This window comes from Schistocerca cancellata, chromosome 5 (assembly GCF_023864275.1).
Source record: "Schistocerca cancellata isolate TAMUIC-IGC-003103 chromosome 5, iqSchCanc2.1, whole genome shotgun sequence".
Taxonomy (NCBI): domain Eukaryota; kingdom Metazoa; phylum Arthropoda; class Insecta; order Orthoptera; family Acrididae; genus Schistocerca; species Schistocerca cancellata.
This window is the reverse complement of record NC_064630.1, coordinates 432,911,078-432,932,577: the sequence shown is the minus strand read 5'-3', so window position 1 is coordinate 432,932,577 and position 21,500 is coordinate 432,911,078. Positions and strand designations below refer to the sequence as shown.

Here is a 21,500-nt window from a genome sequence, read left to right as displayed (position 1 = left end):
CTGAACCAAATTGACAATTTCTGTCAATAGACTGAAGCCTCCATGGACCGTCACAGACCCGTCTCCTCAGCCACCCTCCAGCTCTGCCCCTGCTCTGCCCTCTTCTATCTCCTTCACATTGTAGATAAACCTTTCACAGTTCCTCCGTTGGGGCATGATGGGGGAATTCCCTTGTTAGCAGTGGTTTAAATTATTCCATATACACACCTACCAGCACTGCACTTCCTACAGACACATATTTCTACCACGGTAACAAATTTATGCGTGAAATGATTTCATTCTTTTTAAAAAGGTCCAAACATGGCTGCATGATAAAGTTTCACCAACTTTTGATGTATTTCCACTGTTGACAAATCATGCAAAAAAAATTGAAAAGAATTATGATAGATAGTTATTCTAATTTAGCTGTTTGAGTGAAACCTATACTTTTTAAGTACTCGCACTTTACTCATATAAATAAAATAGAAGACATACAAACTAATCTATTTCACATCAAATCAGCATTTGGCTTCCATTATCACACAACATATACCAGCATAACAATGGCAATATTTCATTCATATCAGTGGCATATCATTACCAGGTTAACTATATTTTTTCCTTGCTCCAAGATATTTGCTTTAGTTCAGATTATTCTTCTACATACATCTTGCATGAAAATGCTGTTGCATCTGATTTCTTTCCATAAAAAACAGCAGAAATGTTAATATAAAGAGAATGCCATAAAAATCATACATATATAAATTGACTTGAGTATGGTTGATGAGTCCCTTTCCAGTGATTTTATGGTTGCCCAAGGTAGCAAGGTCATTATGACTTAAATGTCAAAGATACATTCAGCTTACATATAATCTTTTGGTGGAGTAACACTACTATTCTAATAATCAATTATATATTTTAAAAAGTCAATTTACGACATCCTGAAAACATAATTTATATTTCTTGATGGCTGAGAATATGACACATTTATAGTAGGAAGTAGTATTTCTCTTGTCACTCTCAAAATTTCAGGAGCAAACATTTCCATAAAGCCACTCACTGGAGACTGTTCAGCAGTTTTTTGATGTATATTACTAGATAACCAAGCATATGCCAAACTATGTAGCTCTTCTTTGAATTTTCTGTATCTGTTCCCACATGTATAATGCCAATAAACAACACCCAGGAATGGTTTGAATGATACCTTAGAAAAATGAAACTCTTCTTGAATGAATAATACTTACATAGGAAAAATCAAACAATGGAAAGCTGTCAGGCAAAATCAAACAATGGAAAATTGTTAATTATTATTTGTGCTTACTTAGCATTCTCCCAGTGAATCTAAGCTTGACCCCTGCTTTTCCTACAACTAAATATAAGTCACAATTTATCTTTAATTGTTTTAGTTGGTTATGTCCACATATTCTGATGACGGATTACGACTATGCAATATATCTAACACGTAACATATCTCTCAAAATATTTCCTGGGTTCTGTTTGATAAGAAGTCCTTGTATATGATAAGTAAAACTGTGTGCCAAACTGACTCAAACTCAGCAGCACACAACTAATTGTGCCAGCCATGCATACTTCACAAATCAGGCTAAAACTTCAACTTGTTTCAAGTAATATAACTGACATTAACAAGAAAAGTAACCCACTTGAGCTCCTAAAAATGAATAAAAATTATATTAAACTAAAGAGATGTGTCTGTTCTACTACACAACAAGGTTATTTACCTCTAAAATGCATCATAATTGAACAGCTCATGTCAAAGATATGTACAATGTGATCACTGCTGCTTTCGATACTGAGCCTCTGCAATGTGGATACACCAAAAATTATGTAACACACCAATATGCTGCTCTTGTAAAATCTGCATATTGTTCCATTCAGCTGTGTTTCAATCATTTCATGAAACTTGACTTTTTAACTTTGATGTTAAATAAGGTAAGAATGTACAACAACACCGAAACTTATATTTTGGGAAATATGACTATGTACTAAATGTGTTAACATATATACTATTTCAGGTAAATGTTTAGTTTCTTGCCAATTAAAATATCATTTATGACTCTAGTGAATCTGCTGTTCATAATTGTCTATTATACATATTGTTTCCTTAGAAACTTCTGCTTCTGTAGTTTTTAGATTGATTAACATTCTAACATTGATTGTACACAAATGCAGAGTTTTAGATATAAGTTACCATGATCAGTGGTACAATAGGTAAATATCTACATTTTAAAATAATTTTTACTTGGTTTTACCTTTTTGATCTGGGGTACTTTTCTTGAAGAACCAACACTAAGGTTATAGAAAAAGAAACCTGTCACAGCACTGTGGGATAGGCTCTGCAGAGTTTTGATGGTCTAGTGTTGATTAGAATGTGTTTATTCCTGTTACCCTAGCAGATGATCAGGCATTATAACAGATGATGTATCACCTGGTAAAAACCATGTCATGAGCTGCAAGCATCCTAGAACCTGAATTTCCTCTACTATGCGGCTCTTTGCCACAGCACCTTGGTTTTACCTGAAAAGTATACTGTTGTCAGTGCCACGAGATTTAAAAGTGCCACTACGTCAGTACGCAAACACGGCGACAGAGGTGCTCCGCAGCTCGGCTGAGCACGGGAGCGCCACCTAGCTATGAACGGCGCCGGCCGCATGTCACGGCAGGGCAGTTGAGTGACAGATACGGAGTTGGTAGCATGAAACCCACTATTGTTTCTACGTTTGTAAATCCACGCAATTTATTAGTGAATTAAAGGTTATAACACTTTTTGGCGATGAGGTCGGATATTTTTTTTCCAGCGTTAGAGTATTGTGCGTTCGTGTCTGGGCAGACATGGAACAGCTTCTGCAAGCGCTCATTGAACAACAAACACAGCTGACGGCTGCTATTCAGGCATTGTCGACGTCGCTTACTCATCGTCTGTCGTCCTCTTCTCCGCCCCCGTTCCCTCCTTACGATGAGGCCGCTGAAGACTGGGAGGATTATGAGAAGCGTTTGCGGCAACACTTCTTGGCTTTTGGCATTGTCGACGCTCCGATGTGTAAGTCGTTATTTCTATCTTGGATTTCCCCACGGATCTATCAGCTGCTATCTCAGTTAGCCCCTCTGTGGGAACCTGCCTCTCTGTCCTTCCAAGAAATGGACAAAAAGTGGACACTGGCTCTGCAGTAACTCTCATTAATTCTTGCACGTATTTGGAGTTGGGCTCCCCTCCCTTGTCTCCAGTTACACGAAATCTGAGAACTTATAATAAACAGAAAATTCCTATTGTTGGCCAGTTTGATGCTTCCACTGCCTACAAGTCTGTTGTTCGGCCCCTCACGTTTTATGTGGTGGATCATGCGGGCACTGAAAATCTGTTCGGTTATGATGCTTTCCAGTTGTTTGGGTTCTCCATTGATGATGATGTGCACCCCATATCTGAGGATATTCCGTATCAACAGCTGGATGGATTGTGTTCTGAATTCTCGTCCGTGTTCTCTGCTGGTCTGGGTCGTGCCAAGGATTTTGAAGCCCACATTACTCTTAAACCTACAGCTCGCCCTAAGTTTTTCCGGGAATGCCCTATTCCGATGGCGTTGCGTGCACCTGTCAAGGCTGAGATAGACAGATTAACAGCTTCAGGGATTCTCCTTCCTGTTACCTCCAGCAAATGGGCATCGCCAATCATCATGGTTTCTAAACCAAACGGGAGTCTGCGATTGTGTGGCGATTTTAAAGCCACTGTCAACGCTCAGAGCCTCATTGACACTTATCCTCTTCCCCATCCTGAGGAGTTATTTACCAAGCTCGCTGGGGGCCAGTTCTTTTCCAAACTTGATTTATCGGAGGCGTACCATCAGTTGCCGTTGGATGCGTCTTCCAAGGAATTTCTCGTCATCAACACTCCTTGTGGGTTGTGTCAGTACCAGCGGTTACCATTTGGTGTCGCTAGCGCGCCGGCCATTTTTCAGCGGTTTTTGGAACAGTTCACGGCTTCTGTTCCTGGCTGCATCAACTAACTGGATGACATTGTTGTCACCGGGGCCTCCACTGAGGAGCACCTTCGCAATTTGCGTTCATTATTTCGGGTTCTGCATTTGGCTGGGTTGAAGTGCAATCTGGACAAGTCACAGTTCTTCCAACCCTCCATTGTGTATCTTGGTTTCCACTTGTCCCGTGAAGGTATACGTCCTCTTCGTCAGCACGTTGCGGCCATTACCGCTCTCCCCCAGCCATCTACGGTCAAAGAACTTCAGGCATTTCTAGGCAAGATTGCTTATTATCACAAATTCATTCCATCCGCGGCGGTGGTGGCTCATCCTCTGCATCAGCTGTTACGCAAGAACATTCCTTTCTGTTGGTCCGACAAGTATGAGCAGGCTTTTGTCCGCCTGAAGGCTCATTTGCAGTCGGCGCCTTGTCTTGCCACATTCCGTCCAGGTCAGCACTATGAGGATGGGTCGGAACAACCCATCGCCTATGCTTCCAAGACCCTCAACGATGCCCAACGGCGTTACTCTCAAATCGAAAAGGAGGCGCTCGCTATCATTTATGCTCTCAAAAAGTTCAGCGTTTTTTTTGTATGGTTCTAAGTTTCACCTCATCACCGACCACAAGCCGCTGGTCTCTCTGTTCAGCCCCTCGGCGTCGCTTCTGGATAAGGCAGCTCACCGCCTGCAATGTTGGGCCTTATACTTGTCTCATTTTCACTATGAGATTCACTATCGCCCCACGGCCCAGCACACCAATGCTGACGCATTATCGCGTTTGCCGATGGACCCCAACCCGGTTTTCGATCGAGATGAACTACCCTGTTTCGACATTGATGAGGAAGAACGTCGTGCGTTCGAGGGTTTTCTGCTTACAGGTGTCAGGTCGCGTCGGCTACTGCGTGGGACCCGGTCCTGCGTCAGGTGATCGGTTTTGTTCAACGGGGTTGGCCGGACAGGACCAAGGGCCGGGCATCGGATCCCCTTCGCAACTACCATGCCTTGCGCCTTCGTCTGTCTGTTCGTGAGGGTGTTGTTCCTCTGGCCACGGATGGCGCATCTCCACGGGTCATGGAGCCAGCTTCTCTTTGCAAAGATGTTCTCAAACTATTGCATGAAGGCCATTAGGGGATTTCTGGGACTAAGTCCCTGGCCCGCAGGCATGTTTATTGGCCCCGTATCGATTCGGACATCTCCCACATGGTCGCTGCGTGTGGTCAGTGTGCTCAACAACTGGCTGCGCCCCGTACAATGCCCTCTCTGTGGCCTGATCTGGTGCAGCCATGGGAACGGGTGCACGCTGACTTTGCTGGCCCCTTCCTCGGCACTTATTGGCTACTGTTGATTGATGCCTTCTCGAAGTTTCCATTTGTGGTTCGATGTCCATCACCCACCACTGCAGCGACAACGCTGGCTTTGTCCAAATTCTTTGCGCTAGAAGGTCTTCCATCCACGATTGTCACGGACAACGGCCCTCAGTTCTCTTCGCTGGCCTTCCGTGATTTTTGTACTGGACAAGGGATTCATCATGTCACAGCACCGCCCTTCCATCCCCAATCGAATGGGGAGGTCGAGTGCCTTGTCCGCACTTTCAAAAGCCAGATGAAAAAATTCCTTACTGATTTTTCTACCGATGACACTCTGTTGCAATTTCTGAGTTCTTATCGCTTCACGCCTCTGGGTGATCGCAGCCCTGCTGAACTCTTGCATGGCCGCCAACCGCGCACTCTACTGCACCTGCTTCACCCTGTCAGGCCTAGTACTGTGTCCCCTAGTGCGGGAAAATACTCGGTGGGCGCCGATGTGTGGGCACGAGGGTATGGATATCACCCTAAATGGATTCCAGGGGTGGTCAAGGCTCTTCGCGGCCGCCGGCTTTGTGAAATATGTACGGACGACAGCATGGTTGTTCGCCATTATGACCAGATGTGCCCACGAGTGGTGGCCACGCCAGTGCCACCACCCCTTCTTTCGCCTCCACCAGCCCGAGAAGCCAGTCCTGTCGCTGCTGCCGATCTCCCGTGCGTGTCCCTGCAGCCAACGTCGCTGCCGCTTCCGAGTACGCCGGAACCGGCCCCAGTCGCGACGCCGCCTTCTCCGGGACCCATCTTGCTGGAGCACACCCCCAGGTCCACGACCCCTATGGATGCTGCTCCGGAGTTTTCACCCATCATCTCGCCCAGGAGGCACGTTCCACGCACAAGCTTCCGTCCTGGACATTTTCGACCATATTCTCGTGTTTCTCCGCGGGATCTTCTCGGGGTCTCCCAAGAGGCCATGGATGTCTCCACACTGTCCGTGTCTCCAAGAAAGTGAGTGTCTTTTTTTCTTTTTCAAGGGGGGAAAAGTGTTGTGACAGTGGCACGAGATTTAAAAGTGCCGCTACGTCAGTACGCAAACACGGCGATAGAGGCGCTCCGCAGCTCGGCTGAGCGCGGGAGCGCCACCTAGCTGTGAACGGCGCCAGCCGCATGTCACGGAATGGCAGTTGAGTCACAGATACGGAGTTGGTAGCATGAAACCCACTATTGTTTCTACGTTTGTATATCCACGCAATTTATTAGTGAATTAAAGGTTATAACACATACTACACGAAGTGCTCTGAATCCTGACACTTCCCACACCAGTGTCAAGCTGTCCGCACAATGAGTGCAGTGATTAAACATATCTTATGTGTTCAAGTTATTAATTTATCAGAACTTCATGGCATTCTGTAGTGCTTCAAGACAGGCACATGACCCACAAAGATGTCAAAGGTGAGTCTGCTTCGTGTGCCTATTTAGGAAAAATTTTTGCAGGCTATCCTTGATGCCTATGGAGGACTACTTAGCATAGAACTGACATGATATTTTGGAGTATGAATGATCAAGCACTGCCTCATTGCAGCCTTTTCAATTGTGGAGTATTCACTTCATGGAGACCATTATGATGTAGTGAGTGCAGTGTGAACTAGGTAACTGGCTGCAGTGATATATGTGTGGTTGTTAAAAGATTAAATCCAAATGTTTTTAGTTTAGTTCACCTACAGACCACAAGTTCATTATTGTGCCATGAAGTTGCCTTGGTTAGTGTACTAGATTAGTCATTATATTCTCAATTTGTAAATTTAATACATTTTTGCCTTTTTCATTTTTGTTATATAGGATACACTCATGTTACTGGTGTAAGTCACCTAACCTCTATGTTACATAGTTCTTGAGTATCTGTATTAAAATAGTCACATTTGCTGTATGGCAAGAATATTAACTTCCATGTCACCTTAAGAGACCATTAACTGGTCTTTTCGATGGATAGTGGCCAATCATGGCATTTACTGGTCTACCAGTTGGCCCGAGGCTCCTTTGTTCACAAACATTTTTGTAATTTTGTGCAACTGACTGTGTTTCATTAATTTACTAATAAAGGAACTAATCAAATCATGAAATTTTTTCATGACGTGTTTCCATGATTTACAGTTTCCTTTTACTCTGCTCTCCAGTAATTATTTTGTATCCACGTATCATGTTCAGTGAGGAACAAATTTCCACACTGGTGCCCTGGCTGAACCACCCCACCCTCCCACCTCCCCACCCCCCTACTCTTCAACCAAGCCATACAATAGACCACATGTGTGAACACTAAGTAACCACATATATCATGTTCCTCACCAACCTGCTAGCAATACCAGGCAGGGCTGCAAGTGCTGAGCAGCACACTACATCACTGTTACAATGCTAGCACAGCAAATGAAGCATCATGTTGCTTGGCGAGTCCAATCTTGGTTTACTATTATCATCAAGTTCAGCCCCGGCTGGTAACCTACCCCTCCCCATCCACTGGTCTACAGGCACATATGGCCAATTTTTGTGCCTTCCTCAGCCATTCTGCACAGCTCACAGGGACTGCTACAACCCCTGTGCACAATCCCTATCCTACCACCTAGCTGGCCCATGCTGCTGTGCATCTACCACCTCTAACCTCTCAGAACCCCAATTATGGCTTGCTTCTGTGGAGGCAATATTAACAGGCTCCTCAGTTACCAGATGGTCCTCATAATTAGCCATAATGGTCCATTTAGTTTGAGCTTTGGTCACCGCAGAGGCCCGTGACATCATTACAAACCTGCAACAGTCAGGCAGATTCGGTGCCCTACAAGACTGGCTGATAACATAGGCTGTCTATATCAGAACTCATTTTCATAAGAGAAATGCAGTGACATGTGACTCTCAAGCTCCTCCAGCATCTCTGCACACTTGCTGATCCTGCAACCATTCCTGATACACTGTCACTTGCAAATTGGTTTGCACGTCTGGCCCCTGCAATCTGCATGATATTAGCCTCGCATGACTATATGAACGTGGACATTGTGGCCATAGTGGTAGACAGGGTTATTGAATCCTGCAACACACACACCCTTGCCACCACTGTGCAGTGTCATCTTGGCCCTCCGCACAGATCCCCACATGTACAGCCCACATCAGCACCAACAATCTCCATGTCCCACGAACCCTCCACAGACTTAGCACAACTTATAATGTGCATGGTCAGCAAGATGGGAAAGCTCACCTCTGCCTTGGAGTGTGTGCAAAACCCTGTCCCCAGGCCATGCCTACCCAATCTCACGATGCCTACAACTGCCAGCATTCATGCCCAGACAAGCGCAAACCCCCTGCCAGCTAGTGGCAGCTGGGATGTTTGTCCTGCCAGTGATCTTTGCTGGTACCACAAGCTTTTCAGCAGCAATGCTGCAAACAGCCAAGCACTAAGTCAATTGGTTCCCAAACACTGGTGGTGGCTGGTGTTAGGTATGTCTGGCTGTTCCACTATTTCTCCATGCCTGTTCTTCCACAATCATTGGAATTCCTCCTCTTCAAATGCCTACCTTCTTGACAACAGCTCTGATCTTCCATCTAACCCTGTAAAATGGGTACCTCATCTTCTCCTGGGTTTTTTCCCTTTCCATAGTGAGAGCTACATTCCATGAACATGACGTGCAGATAAAGAAGTACTACTAGCTGAGTTGGGTGAAATGGGATGATAAATCATGGTACCTGACATGAAAGAATGTCTGGATTTGAAAAGTTTCTTTACTGGAACATTAACAAGACACATTCAGTAGTACAAACTTACAAAAATATCTATGAACAAAGGAACTTTGAGCCAATTGGTAGACTAGTATACACCATGAATGGCCACCATCTGGATCATCTGTGAGGCATACTTGGGCATTATAATTAATGGCACTGTTTCCAAAAGAAGCAGTGATCCAAGTTTTTGTATTGGCTTGCCACAGTTTTAACTTGTCACGTACTATCCATAAAATGTATATTCCACTAATAGTAAGAGAATTTATTCTCAAGAAGTCTTTAGGCTAATCACATAACTAGTCTGGTGTTCTGTAAGTATGTGTTTTGTTTAGTAGGTAGCAAAAGCCTATATTTAGGGCTCTCTAAAAGTCAGACAAAATGGTGTAAATGTTGTTTCCAGTATCTATTACATTTTGATTGTCAAAGTTAAAGAAAGAATGACTGAGAGAGTGAGAGAGAGAGAGAGAGAGAGAGAGAGAGAGAGAGAAAGAGAGACATGTTCCAAAGTGAATCAGTTTAAGTCAGACATTGATGCACAGATAAGTTCATCTGTCTTCTGAGTGTTCCCAAAAGCTGGTCTAATTTATGAGTTTTTTCAGTCATGTCAGGCATATTGCTACCAGGAGGTCTATGAAAAACTGCTGCTAGAAGAAACGCCAATTATTTCATAAAATATACACTCAAAAAAACACCCCATCAATATCAATTCTGCTTTTCAATTCTGTAAACAATTCTCTCTGTGCCTGTAATTAAAAAAATTACAGGAAACAACTGAAAGGAGGAACTAGAGTGTGATTTTTCTTCATTGAAGCAACTTCAGCAGACAAAATTTGATGTTTGGTTTCACTTGGTCATTTTTTGTGTCAATATGATTAGTGTGCACAGATGGATTGATTTTGTAGGATCCATTTTCTTTATTCTCCACATCCCTTTACAAAGTTTCACACTTTGTATGTTTCTGTCAACAGGGTTCTAATTATCTATTACATGACTATGTTATTTTATTTATCTGTTGCCCAGAACAGTGATGCAAGAGTTATGTATTTTTTTCTAATGCTATACTTACCATGGCCACTAAATCCAGTCGCAATGTAAAGATTATGGTAATATGGATGGCGTCCAACAATTCCATTTTCATCTGTAACATTGGTGTCATAATATCCAGCCCAGGCATTTGTCACCTACAAATAAACATCAGTTATCATTCTTTGCCGTAAATTTGCTTTTCCATATAATGCAAGACAAACTTCAAATTGGTACCCAAAGTATAATTTTTTGACAATAAATTCACACCAAAAAATCATTTAACAAACTAATAAGCATTCATCAATAATATTAGATTAATATTCTTCCTTTTAAGACACTTATTCATCAACTAACTACAATTAAAATGCTTGACATCTAATATTAAAAGTAACTGATTTGTGTGAATCATGAAGACTAAACATACAAAGATTTACAGAAATTATGAGCATAAAATATGTAAATGTAACTGTTCAGCATACAGCATAAGCATGGAGTCATCAATAGGCGTATTATCCTAAATTTCAAGAAACTATGCTGTTCATCTTGTTGTTTATTTCACAGGCAACTCCTCAATGTTTCCTTGAAATGGTGAGTGACTCTGTTTACTCACATCATTATTTGTCTCCCAAACAGATTTTCAGTATTCCATTAATCATACATCTGGTATACATATCTGCAAAAGGTGAAGGCCCACGTGCACTGATATCTGTCTAATTGTGGTTAAAGCAGTACAAATGAAAAATGACAAATTTATGACAGAAAGTGATGAAAAATAAATTCATTGCATGGTGCAATTGAAGTTATAGTCATCTTGGAGAGGATAAATACAGGTCCTATATGGTTTTCAAGGGAATCTTATACCATTCTTCCTACAAAATAGTGGCAAGTTCAGGTAACAATGATGGAGGTTGATAGTGATCATGCACCCTTCTTTCCAAAGTAGACCACAATGGCTCACTAATATTGTGATGTGATGACTATGGTGGCCAAGGGAGAAGTGACAATTCATCCTTGTGCTCACAAAACCAGTACTGGAGAATGCAAGGTATGTGAACAGGGGCCCTGTCACCTTGAAACACAGCATCACCATTTGGGAACAAACATTGTACCATGGGATGGACTTGATCAGCCAAGATCATTGCATCATCTTTGGCAGTAATGTAATCTTGCAGAGTAACCATGGGGCCCATGGAATGCCATGATATGGCTGCACAAATCATCACTGAACCCCCAACAATGTTTCACTCTTGGAATGTAAACTCCGCCAGAGTTTGGAAACAGAATGAAATAAGACTCATCCTGTAATAAATCAAGATCTGATGGAACCTTTTTCTCAGTTAACAAACCATGCAATACCAAATAAATTTCTGCCAGATTTGGAGTCATTTTCATTTATAAATCATATATTCCATAAAAGTGGATGTTCATGTAGTTTTCCACTTGTTGGGTGCATTTTTTTCTGCAAATATAATTTTCCATTTATATGTAGATATGTTCTCATATTTCAGTACTATACTACAAAAATTATTTGGCAAATAATTAATAGAAAATGCTCGAAAAACAAAGTTACATCGTTTTTGCTATTTTTACCATTCAGTATTAAAAGCAGACAAAAATGTTCACATATTTCAGTACTATACTACAAAAATTATTTGGCAAATAATTAATAGAAAACGCTCGAAAAACAAAGTTACATCATTTTTGCTATTTTTACCATTCAGTATTAAATGCAGACAAAGGATGCATATATAAAAATTGATATTGCAACAAACAGCAAGTTTCCAATATTTATATCTGCAAATTTTGCAACCTTCATTAGTATTACTAAAAATCTTCACATAAGTTCATATCTTCAGGAGACATTCAGTAAATTAAATCTGATGTATAATTTAAAAATGGAAGGCACCTTAGTATTATTTTAATTTGTGGAATGTTCTGGAAGATTTAAAAAACCATTAACACATCTTATATTACAATTGTTTGGCACCAATGCAATCAGTAGAGATCAGACTGTTTTCAGAATCATTCAGATGAGTTTCATACTGTTTTTGATATGAGAAGCTCTTTGCAATATGTAAGGCAACAAGATAATGAAAAGAGCTCTAAGTATTATGTTTTGATATTTCCTTGTGGAAATGTGAAAATATGTGTGAACGTTATGTGGAATTATGAAGACACCATATTATGTGACAGAATAACTATTATCTTCATGCAGTGTATAGTGTAGTTAAAAAGAGGTGTTGCACAGTGTATCTAGAGCTGACAAATGACATGTGTTGACTACTGAAGCACATTTATTTAATGTAGTTTAGAAAGTGGGACACATGCGTTGAGTGTGGGGCTTCTCTATATGTGCATGTTGATTGCTGGTACAGGAGACAGCACTGTTACTGGATGGGGCAATGTTGGCAGTGGTTCACACTTGGCCACATCTACTGCTCTTAATGTTTTCTCCCTGCAGTTGATCCCTGCCACAGAGTTGAGTTGGCCTCCGTGGAAAAAGATGCCTGTGATGATGCCTAAGAAAGTAATGGAACAAAAGAGGTTCAAGGGAGGGCTGCTCTGAAATGTAATTGGGTTCACTGTGAATTTTGTTAAAATATACTTGTCAAGCAAATAGGAAATTGTCTGAAGTGTTTCCTGTGTGTAATAATCTGTTACAAACATGTGGTTTATAAAAGGAGAAAATTCTTTCATTTAGTAGTATGCAAAGAAGAAGTCTGTCATCAAGTTTTCATCACTCAGCAACATGCTAAAAAGGAGAAGAAGCAATGACACAAGGTATACATGGCACAGGTGGATGCTGATTTGATGGGAAGGAGAGATTTTTCTCAAGTCAATATGCCGGTATTGAGAGAAAAAGGCATTTTGGCATTAGCAGCCTAACCTCCAGCTGATGTACTGCACTACTCAGGAAGATACATGAAGATACCTAGGAAACATTACATTTGTGGTGACTGTGCTACAGAATGGTGAATCTGCAAAATTAAGCAAGATACTTGAAATAAACCAATAATTTTCGTCATAATAAGTTTTACTACAAAAGGGCACTGTCCTTGACAACAAGGTCAACTGCAAGGATTATTCAGTGCAGCCAACATTAATAATACTGCATTTGAGAAACATTTACAAGAATTGAGCTGTTGAGGAGAATACTTTAAATTCCTCAGCAATAAAGAAAGAAAAGAAGAAATTTAGTTGTCAAGAAATCACTACTAAATTATTTGATAACAATTATGATGCAGAGTAACATACATGACTATGATCTGGAAGGTGGCTGTTTTTGAGCCATCAGTTCCACATCATAGCATGCTGGCTGACTGGCTGCAGTAACATCAACAGCACATAAAAGACCAGCGTAGGCCAGTGCTGTGTCTACTTCCATCTTAGCTTCCCCCGCCCCCTTTTTTAAGGAGCAACAAATGGTGGGATATTTACATGCAGATTTCAGTACTAAGTTAGATGTTGCAAAGCAATGACTGATTTAAGTAAGAGCTCAGTGCTAAGCTCAAGACTTCGATTGAAGATTTAAGTGCAAAAGTAGACAACATAAATAGTACTTTGCAACAACTGCTCAAAAGTAACATGTTCCTAAAAAGCATAAACACCTTGAATTATTTTATGTGTATAACATGATGTCATAGCAGCAATGACGTATATGACATAATCTGCTACTAAAAAATTATTGATAAAATACTTGAAAATGGCCTAAGGCCGAAATTGTACAATCGTACAGGAAATAAAGAGAATGGCAGCTGAAGGCTTCAAGAAATCTTTCAATAAATAGTAGCCTTGAACGGTATATCTGGGAATCTTGTAATAAGAAAAAAAAGAGAAAACACAAAAATAACCAACTTGCAAACAATATTATCCAGTTTACAGGGAGAGTTATGTACAGAGATAAACCAACATTATGATCTTGTAAGAAATGAGGTTTTGTAACATTATAAGAAGGTAGATCAGATTGTAAAGCAAATCACAGAATTAACTGAATAAAAGTTAACAAGAGTAAATGAACAAAACTTAGACACACAGTTATGGTTAAACAGGTTAGAGTAGGGCAAAGATTCAGACGTAATGGCTTTACCAGGCTTGACCTTCACAGCTTTGAAGGAGCATGTAAATAAATTAATTACACTACTTAAACAGTACATGAAATGATAGATTCATTAGTTAGCACACCACTGTCTATAGTTGGTTTACGAAAAACAGAAGGGGAAGTATGAAATCTTTGGATGGGACTTAATAATACCAAAGAGGGAAGAAGTAAATGGAAATTTAATGAAAGTAATGGGCTTTCACCAGAACTATTGGAGGAATTAAATTAAGGTGAAGAAGATTTAAGATTTATTTACACTCATGACACAGGAAGTGGCTATAAGTATTTCAGCTAGGTGGCATCATAAAATGTTACTGATGCAAAATCTCTCTCACATGACCTGGTGTAGTACTGGATGTACTTTTATTTAGTTAATATGAGTACCCCTCGACTCAGGGGCATGAAAAGGAAGCAGTGGTTGAGAAGGGAGTGAGACAGGGTTGTAGCCTATCCCTGATGTTATTCAATCTGTATTTTGATGAAGCAGTAAAGGAAACAAAAGAAAAATTCGGAATAGGAATTAAAATCCATGGAGAAGAATCAAAAACTTTGAGGTTCGCCAATGACATTGCAATTCTGTCAGAGACAGCAAAGGACTTGGAAGAGCAGCTGAACGGAATGGACAGTGTCTTTAAATGAGAAAATAAGATGAACATCAACTAAAGCAAAACGAGGATAATGGAATGTAGTCAAATTAAATCGGGTGATGCTGTGGGAATTAGATTAGGAAATTCTTAAATATTTCCCTCATATGCTACAGAAATTGCAAGTATCTTTAAGTTTTAAGTTCTGTACATGTAGTGGCTTGAGTAGATTAGTAATTGGTGTGAAATCATTAGATGTTAGGAACATCAGATTTGATGAGGAGAAGGATGAATATAGAAGATCAGACTTGCATTAGGAGATGTGCTAACATCTGAATGATTAAAAATATGAGAATAAAGTACTAATACCTTTACCACATGGTGCATAGAAGCAGTAAGCAGGAACAGTGGATAGAGTGAATGGGATCACAGAAGAGGGCAAGGGAATTTACCAGAAACATCAGTTCAAGCACCTGAAACATAATTTAAGGAACAGGAGTGAGTCAACTGAAGGAAGATTTAGGGCAGTAGGGAGGACAAAATATTGGGCAGGACAGCATACCCATATGAATTAGGGGAATGACTGGGTGTGTGGGTGAACCAAAACGAAAGAATGACTCACCCTAAAACAAGAGTGTATAAAGACTGTATATTGGGACACTATCACAGTCAGGAGTTTATACAAGGATGTAGAAGTTGGCCTTCTGTGGAAGACAGTATATGACCTGTGCCTACAGAGTTAGCATGCTGACAATTTATGTGACAGATATCCAAGTTGCGAAGGGTAAGTGCATTTTACTGATTTTAGTAATGGTTTTAGTAATGCACTTTTAAGTGCAGGTGCAACATGAATGACATGATGGAATGTGTTTGAGCTTTGTGTGTATTAGTAATAGTACCACAAGAGGAATCTAGTAAGTAGAGTAATGTGTGGTTGTTGCTCTTTAGAAGTATGTCATTCCTCAGGTTTAATGTCAGATGGGGAATGAAGCCAGCTGACAGCATAAGAGGTTATATACACAAGTGCATTAACTAATACTTGATAAACTGGCTTTGTATAATGGATAAGCTAAAAATTTTGTGACAAGTTTTCTCCATATAATGGTTACGTAGTTTCATAGAGTTTGTAATGGAAACATTGTCATCCATCCGAGGTGGGCCACATTTAGTGTAACATATCACTTCATTATATGAATATAATAGAGGGAAACATTCCACGTGGGAAAAATATATCTAAGAACAAAGATGATGTAAATTACCAAACGAAAGCATTGGTATGTTGATAGAGACACTAACAAACACAAACACACACACAAAATTAAAGCTTTCACAACCCACAGTTGTTTCATCAGGAAAGAGGGAAGGAGAGGGAAAGACGAAAGGATGTGGGTTTTAAGAGAGAGGGTAAGGAGTCATTCCAATCCCGGGAGCAGAAAGACTTACCTTAGGGGGAAAAAGGGACAGGTATACACTCGCACACGCACACATATCCGTCCGCACAAATACAGACACAAGCAGACATATGTAAAGGCAAAGAGTTTGGGCAGATATGTCAGTCAAGGTGGAAGTACAGAGGCAAAGATGTTGTTGAATGACAGGTGAGGTATGAGCGGTGGCAACTTGAAATTAGCGGAGGTTGAGGCCTGGTGGGTAACGGGAAGTAAGTTATCTACCAGGCCTCAACCTCCGCTAATTTCAAGTTGCTGCCGCTCGTACCTCACCTGTCATTCAACAACATCTTTGCCTCTGTACTTCCACCTCGACTGACATCTCTGCCCAAACTCTTTGCCTTTACATATGTCTGCTTGTTTCTGTATATGTGCGGATGGATATGTGTGTGTTAGTGTATACCTGTCCCTTTTTCCCCCTAAGGTAAGTCTTTCCGCTCCCAGGATTGGAATGACTCCTTACCCCCTCCCTTAAAACCCACATCCTTTCATCTTTCCCTCTCCTTCCCTCTTTCCTGATGAAGCAACCGTGGGTTGCGAAAGCTTGAATTTTGTGTGTGTGTTTGTGTTTGTTAGTGTCTCTATCAACATACCAACGCTTTCATTTGATAAGTTACATCATCTTTGTTTTTAGATGTATCACTTCATTAAAGTGATGTGTTGCATGATGCTCATGTTGATCAAATGGTAAGGGTGACAGTGTTGCTGCTGGATGGGGTGATGCTGTTGGTGCTTCATTTTTGACCACACTTGCTGCTCTTAATGTTTTCTCTGGGCAGCAACCTCCATGGAAAAAGATGTCCATGAAAATGCATAAGAGAGTCATGGAACAAAAGAGGTCTGACAAGAGAGCTGCTATGAACTGTAACTGGGTTCATTGTGAATGATGTTTAAATACATTCATCAAGCAGACACAGAATTGTTTGAAGTGTTTCTTGTGTGTAAAAAGCTGTTAAAATGCAATGTGCTTTGTGAAAGAAGAAAATTCTTTCATTTAATAATGTGTTGTTTTCAGCAAAATGCCAAAATGGAGAAGAAGTTAATGATATGAGGTATACGCAGTATAGCTGGAAGCTGATGTGGAGACAGAGAGATATTTTTTCAGGTCAAGATGTCGGTAATGAGAAAAAGGCATTTTGACATTAACAGCTTATCCTCCAGTTAAACTATTGCACTATTCAGCAAAGACTATCATGAAGATATACAGGAAGCATTTCAGATGTCATTTAACACCCTGGACATTATACACTCCTGGAAATGGAAAAAAGAACACATTGACACCGGTGTGTCAGACCCACCATACTTGCTCCGGACACTGCAAGAGGGCTGTACAAGCAATGATCACACGCACGGCACAGCGGACACACCAGGAACCGTGGTGTTGGCCGTCGAATGGCGCTAGCTGCGCAGCATTTGTGCACCGCCGCCGTCAGTGTCAGCCAGTTTGCCGTGGCATACGGAGCTCCATCGCAGTCTTTAACACTGGTAGCATGCCGCGACAGCGTGGACGTGAACCGTATGTGCAGTTGACGGACTTTGAGCGAGGGCGTATAGTGGGCATGCGGGAGGCCGGGTGGACGTACCGCCGAATTGCGCAACATGTGGGGCGTGAGGTCTCCACAGTACATCGATGTTGTCGCCAGTGGTCAGCGGAAGGTGCACGTTCCTGTCAACCTGGGACCGGACCGCAGCGACGCACGGATGCACGCCAAGACCGTAGGATCCTACGCAGTGCCGTAGGGGACCGCACCGCCACTTCCCAGCAAATTAGGGACACTGTTGCTCCTGGGGTATTGGCGAGGACCATTCGCAACCATCTCCATGAAGCTGGGCTACAGTCCCGCACACCGTTAGGCCGTCTTCTGCTCATGCCCCAACATCGTGCAGCCCGCCTCCAGTGGTGTCGCGACAGGCGTGAATGGAGGGACGAATGGAGACGTGTCGTCTTCAGCGATGAGAGTCGCTTCTGCCTTGGTGCCAATGATGGTCGTATGCGTGTTTGGCGCCGTGCAGGTGAGCGCCACAATCAGGACTGCATACGACCGAGGCACACAGGGCCAACACCCGGCATCATGGTGTGGGGAGCGATCTCCTACACTGGCTGTACACCACTGGTGATCGTCGAGGGGACACTGAATAGTGCACGGTACATCCAAACCGTCATCGAACCCATCGTTCTACCATTCCTAGACCGGCAAGGGAACTTGCTGTTCCAACAGGACAATGCACGTCCGCATGTATCCCGTGCCACCCAACATGCTCTAGAAGGTGTAAGTCAACTACCCTGGCCAGCAAGATCTCCGGATCTGTCCCCCATTGAGCATGTTTGGGACTGGATGAAGCGTCGTCTCACGTGGTCTGCACGTCCAGCACGAACGCTGGTCCAACTGAGGCACCAGGTGGAAATGGCATGGCAAGCCGTTCCACAGGACTACATCCAGCATCTCTACGATCGTCTCCATGGGAGAATAGCAGCCTGCATTGCTGCGAAAGGTGGATATACACTGTACTAGTGCCGACATTGTGCAAGCTCTGTTGCCTGTGTCTATGTGCCTGTGGTTCTGTCAGTGTGATCATGTGATGTATCTGACCCTGGGAATGTGTCAATAAAGTTTCCCCTTCCTGGGACAATGAATTCACGGTGTTCTTATTTCAATTTCCAGGAGTGTATATGATATTACACAACGTTTCAGTGCCTTTGGACACTGATGCCATCTTGAAAAGCTAAACAAACTTTTAAAACATTTTTGACGTCATCTTCCTTGGACTTGAATATACATTGTCTGCTAAACAGTAAATGTTTGTGTGCAATTTCAATGTGAAATATAGCCCTTAAATTATTTAGCAATAGCAAGGAAGGAGGCATCACATGTGGGGCTGATACTGGGATTATAGACATTTTGGCAGTAGTATTAATAGTTTTTATGTTATATAGAGACATAAAAGATCAAATTTATGTTGATAAATAATACATAGACAATAGTCCACCTCAACAGCTGAGTGGCCAACATGGCAGAATGTCTTGCAAGCAGCCTGGGTTCAATTCCCGACTAGGTCGGAGATGATCTCGAGTCAGGGACCAGGTGTTATGTTGCCTTTATCATCATATCATCCTCATTGGCATGCAAGTCACCAAAGTTGCGGCAACTAAAAGGACTTACACCTGATGGGATGCCCTAGCAACATGACATTTCATTTCATATCATGTATGCAATATACTGTGAAGAAACATAGTACTTTTATGCTGCAGGAAAATTGATTTGCATTTTGGAGCTGCAAAGGAACTTTATGCGTACAACAACCATGAATAAATGAAAATAAACAAGCAATTACGATCTTCACAAGAAACTATGGAAGGTAGGACAAGATAAGTGCATACTATTTATTAAACTTAACTTTTTTGGGGTTATAATACTTTAAAAATAAAATCAGTATGAACGTAATTAATGAAGTAGAAAGTGAAGCAATAGTGTCAATAGTGTTGGTGATGGGGGGGGGGGGGGGGGGGGGGGGGGGGGAGGGTGGTTATGCGAGCCAAGATATTTTGATAACTCAAGTGAGATATCAAAGGACAAAAAGCCAGGCCAAGTGATATTTTAAATACAATACTGGGGAGCTGGGAGATATACAGACAGAAATGAGATCTAACAATACTCATTTAGAGACCCAAATAAAATCTAACAGTGACACTCTCAAGATAGAATTACAAAGCATAGTGAAGGAGATCAATGGACATTTAGCTTCAAAACTGGAAAAAATTTATTCTAGATTGGCAGAAACTGAATCCACCATAAAGGCTACCATATTTTATCGACTATAAGATCCACTTCTTTCTTTCAAAAATTGTTTCCAAAATTCAGGTGCATCTTATATTCAAAATTAATATAAAAGTTTCCAGTGTTCGACTTAAAATCCCTGCCATTATTAAAAAGTCCTTATATTTGATGCCATGGGGAACCTATCGCTGTCTGGCAACACTGGATTCGACTGGCAGCAGCAGTGCACCAACAATCCGCCAAATGTGAGTTGCGTGCATTCACAAGTTTGCTAACTTTGTCTCCCTCCTGCCCCACCATCACAAATCCAGAAGACTGTCTAGCCTATGATACGTCATTACAATCAAAAGTGCCAAAGAACTTGAACTGAAAGTGATGTGTGTTACCAGTAACAGTACAATATTTTTGTTAGGATCTACTTTTGTATGGGAAAAAAATAAAAGGTATTCATTTGATGCAGGATGCAAATTGAAAGTAATAGTATATGTAGAAGAATATGGGAACAGAGCAGCTAAGTGGCATTTCAAGAATGGTAGGCTAGTAGAGAAGAACTGAAAAAAATGAGGATGACTGAATGCATAAAAAGAGGACTGAATGTAAAATGGGCAAAACTATATTGTGACATATTGAAATGGATTCCAGAACACCATTATAATGGGCAGTGGAATTAATACAAAAATGATTCAAATAGATGCTCTTAAGCTAGGATTACAGTGGAACTTAACAGACTTTAAGGATGGAGTTGGTTTGTGCTGCAGGTTTATGAAGTGTCATGAATCAAAACCAAAATATCTCACAAAATGCCACAAGGCTAGGAAGAGAAAATATTATCTTTCCATCACTTTATTATTCAACATCAAAAGAAAACCAGAGTGGAACTAAGCCAAATAGTAAATATGGACAAAACTCCTCTGACATTTGATGTGATGTGTAATAGAACTGTTGCCATGAAAGGTGCTAAAACTGCCACTATAAAAACAATTGGACATGAAAAAATGCACTACACTGTTGTCCTTTAAAGTTATGATTCTGATACTAAACTTAACCCAATGATAGTTTTCAAGTGCAAAACAATGACAAAAACCTTCTGAAATACCGCCAGATGGTGGTGTTCATGTACATGACAAGGGTAGGATGGACAAAGCTGATATGAATTTACAGATTAACAGAGTGTGGGAGTGAAGGAAATGTGCTTTACTGTAGAAGAGTTCTCTAATTGTGCTAGATCAGTTTAGTAGTCATTCAAAAAATTCCATGAAAGAGAAACTGAAACAGAGAAATGCAGAGTTTCCAAGAGGAGTTATTTTACCACTGCAACCTCTCAGTGCCTCGATAAACAAAACATTTAAAGTGTATATGAGAGAGAAATGGAACAAATGGATGATGTATGATGTAATAAACCCAACATGAATTCACACCATAGGGAGCTTTGAAATGATCTACAATCGAACAAGTGTGTCTGTGGATAAAACAGTTGTGGTCCAGAGTGAGAGAAGACATTATTGTTAAATCTCTCAAGAAGTGCAGCATAAG

General features: G+C 41.3%; 1 protein-coding gene across 1 annotated transcript in view; it reads right to left on the bottom strand.

Annotated features, from left to right (window-relative positions):
- Nucleotides 1–21,500, bottom strand: part of LOC126189042 (FAD-dependent oxidoreductase domain-containing protein 1-like) — a 213,149-nt gene that overhangs the window by 24,543 nt on the left and 167,106 nt on the right. The window contains exon 8 of the mRNA XM_049930894.1: nucleotides 10,101–10,215. Within this exon, the coding sequence (XP_049786851.1) occupies nucleotides 10,101–10,215 (115 nt within the window). The remainder of the gene's footprint in view (nucleotides 1–10,100; nucleotides 10,216–21,500) is intronic.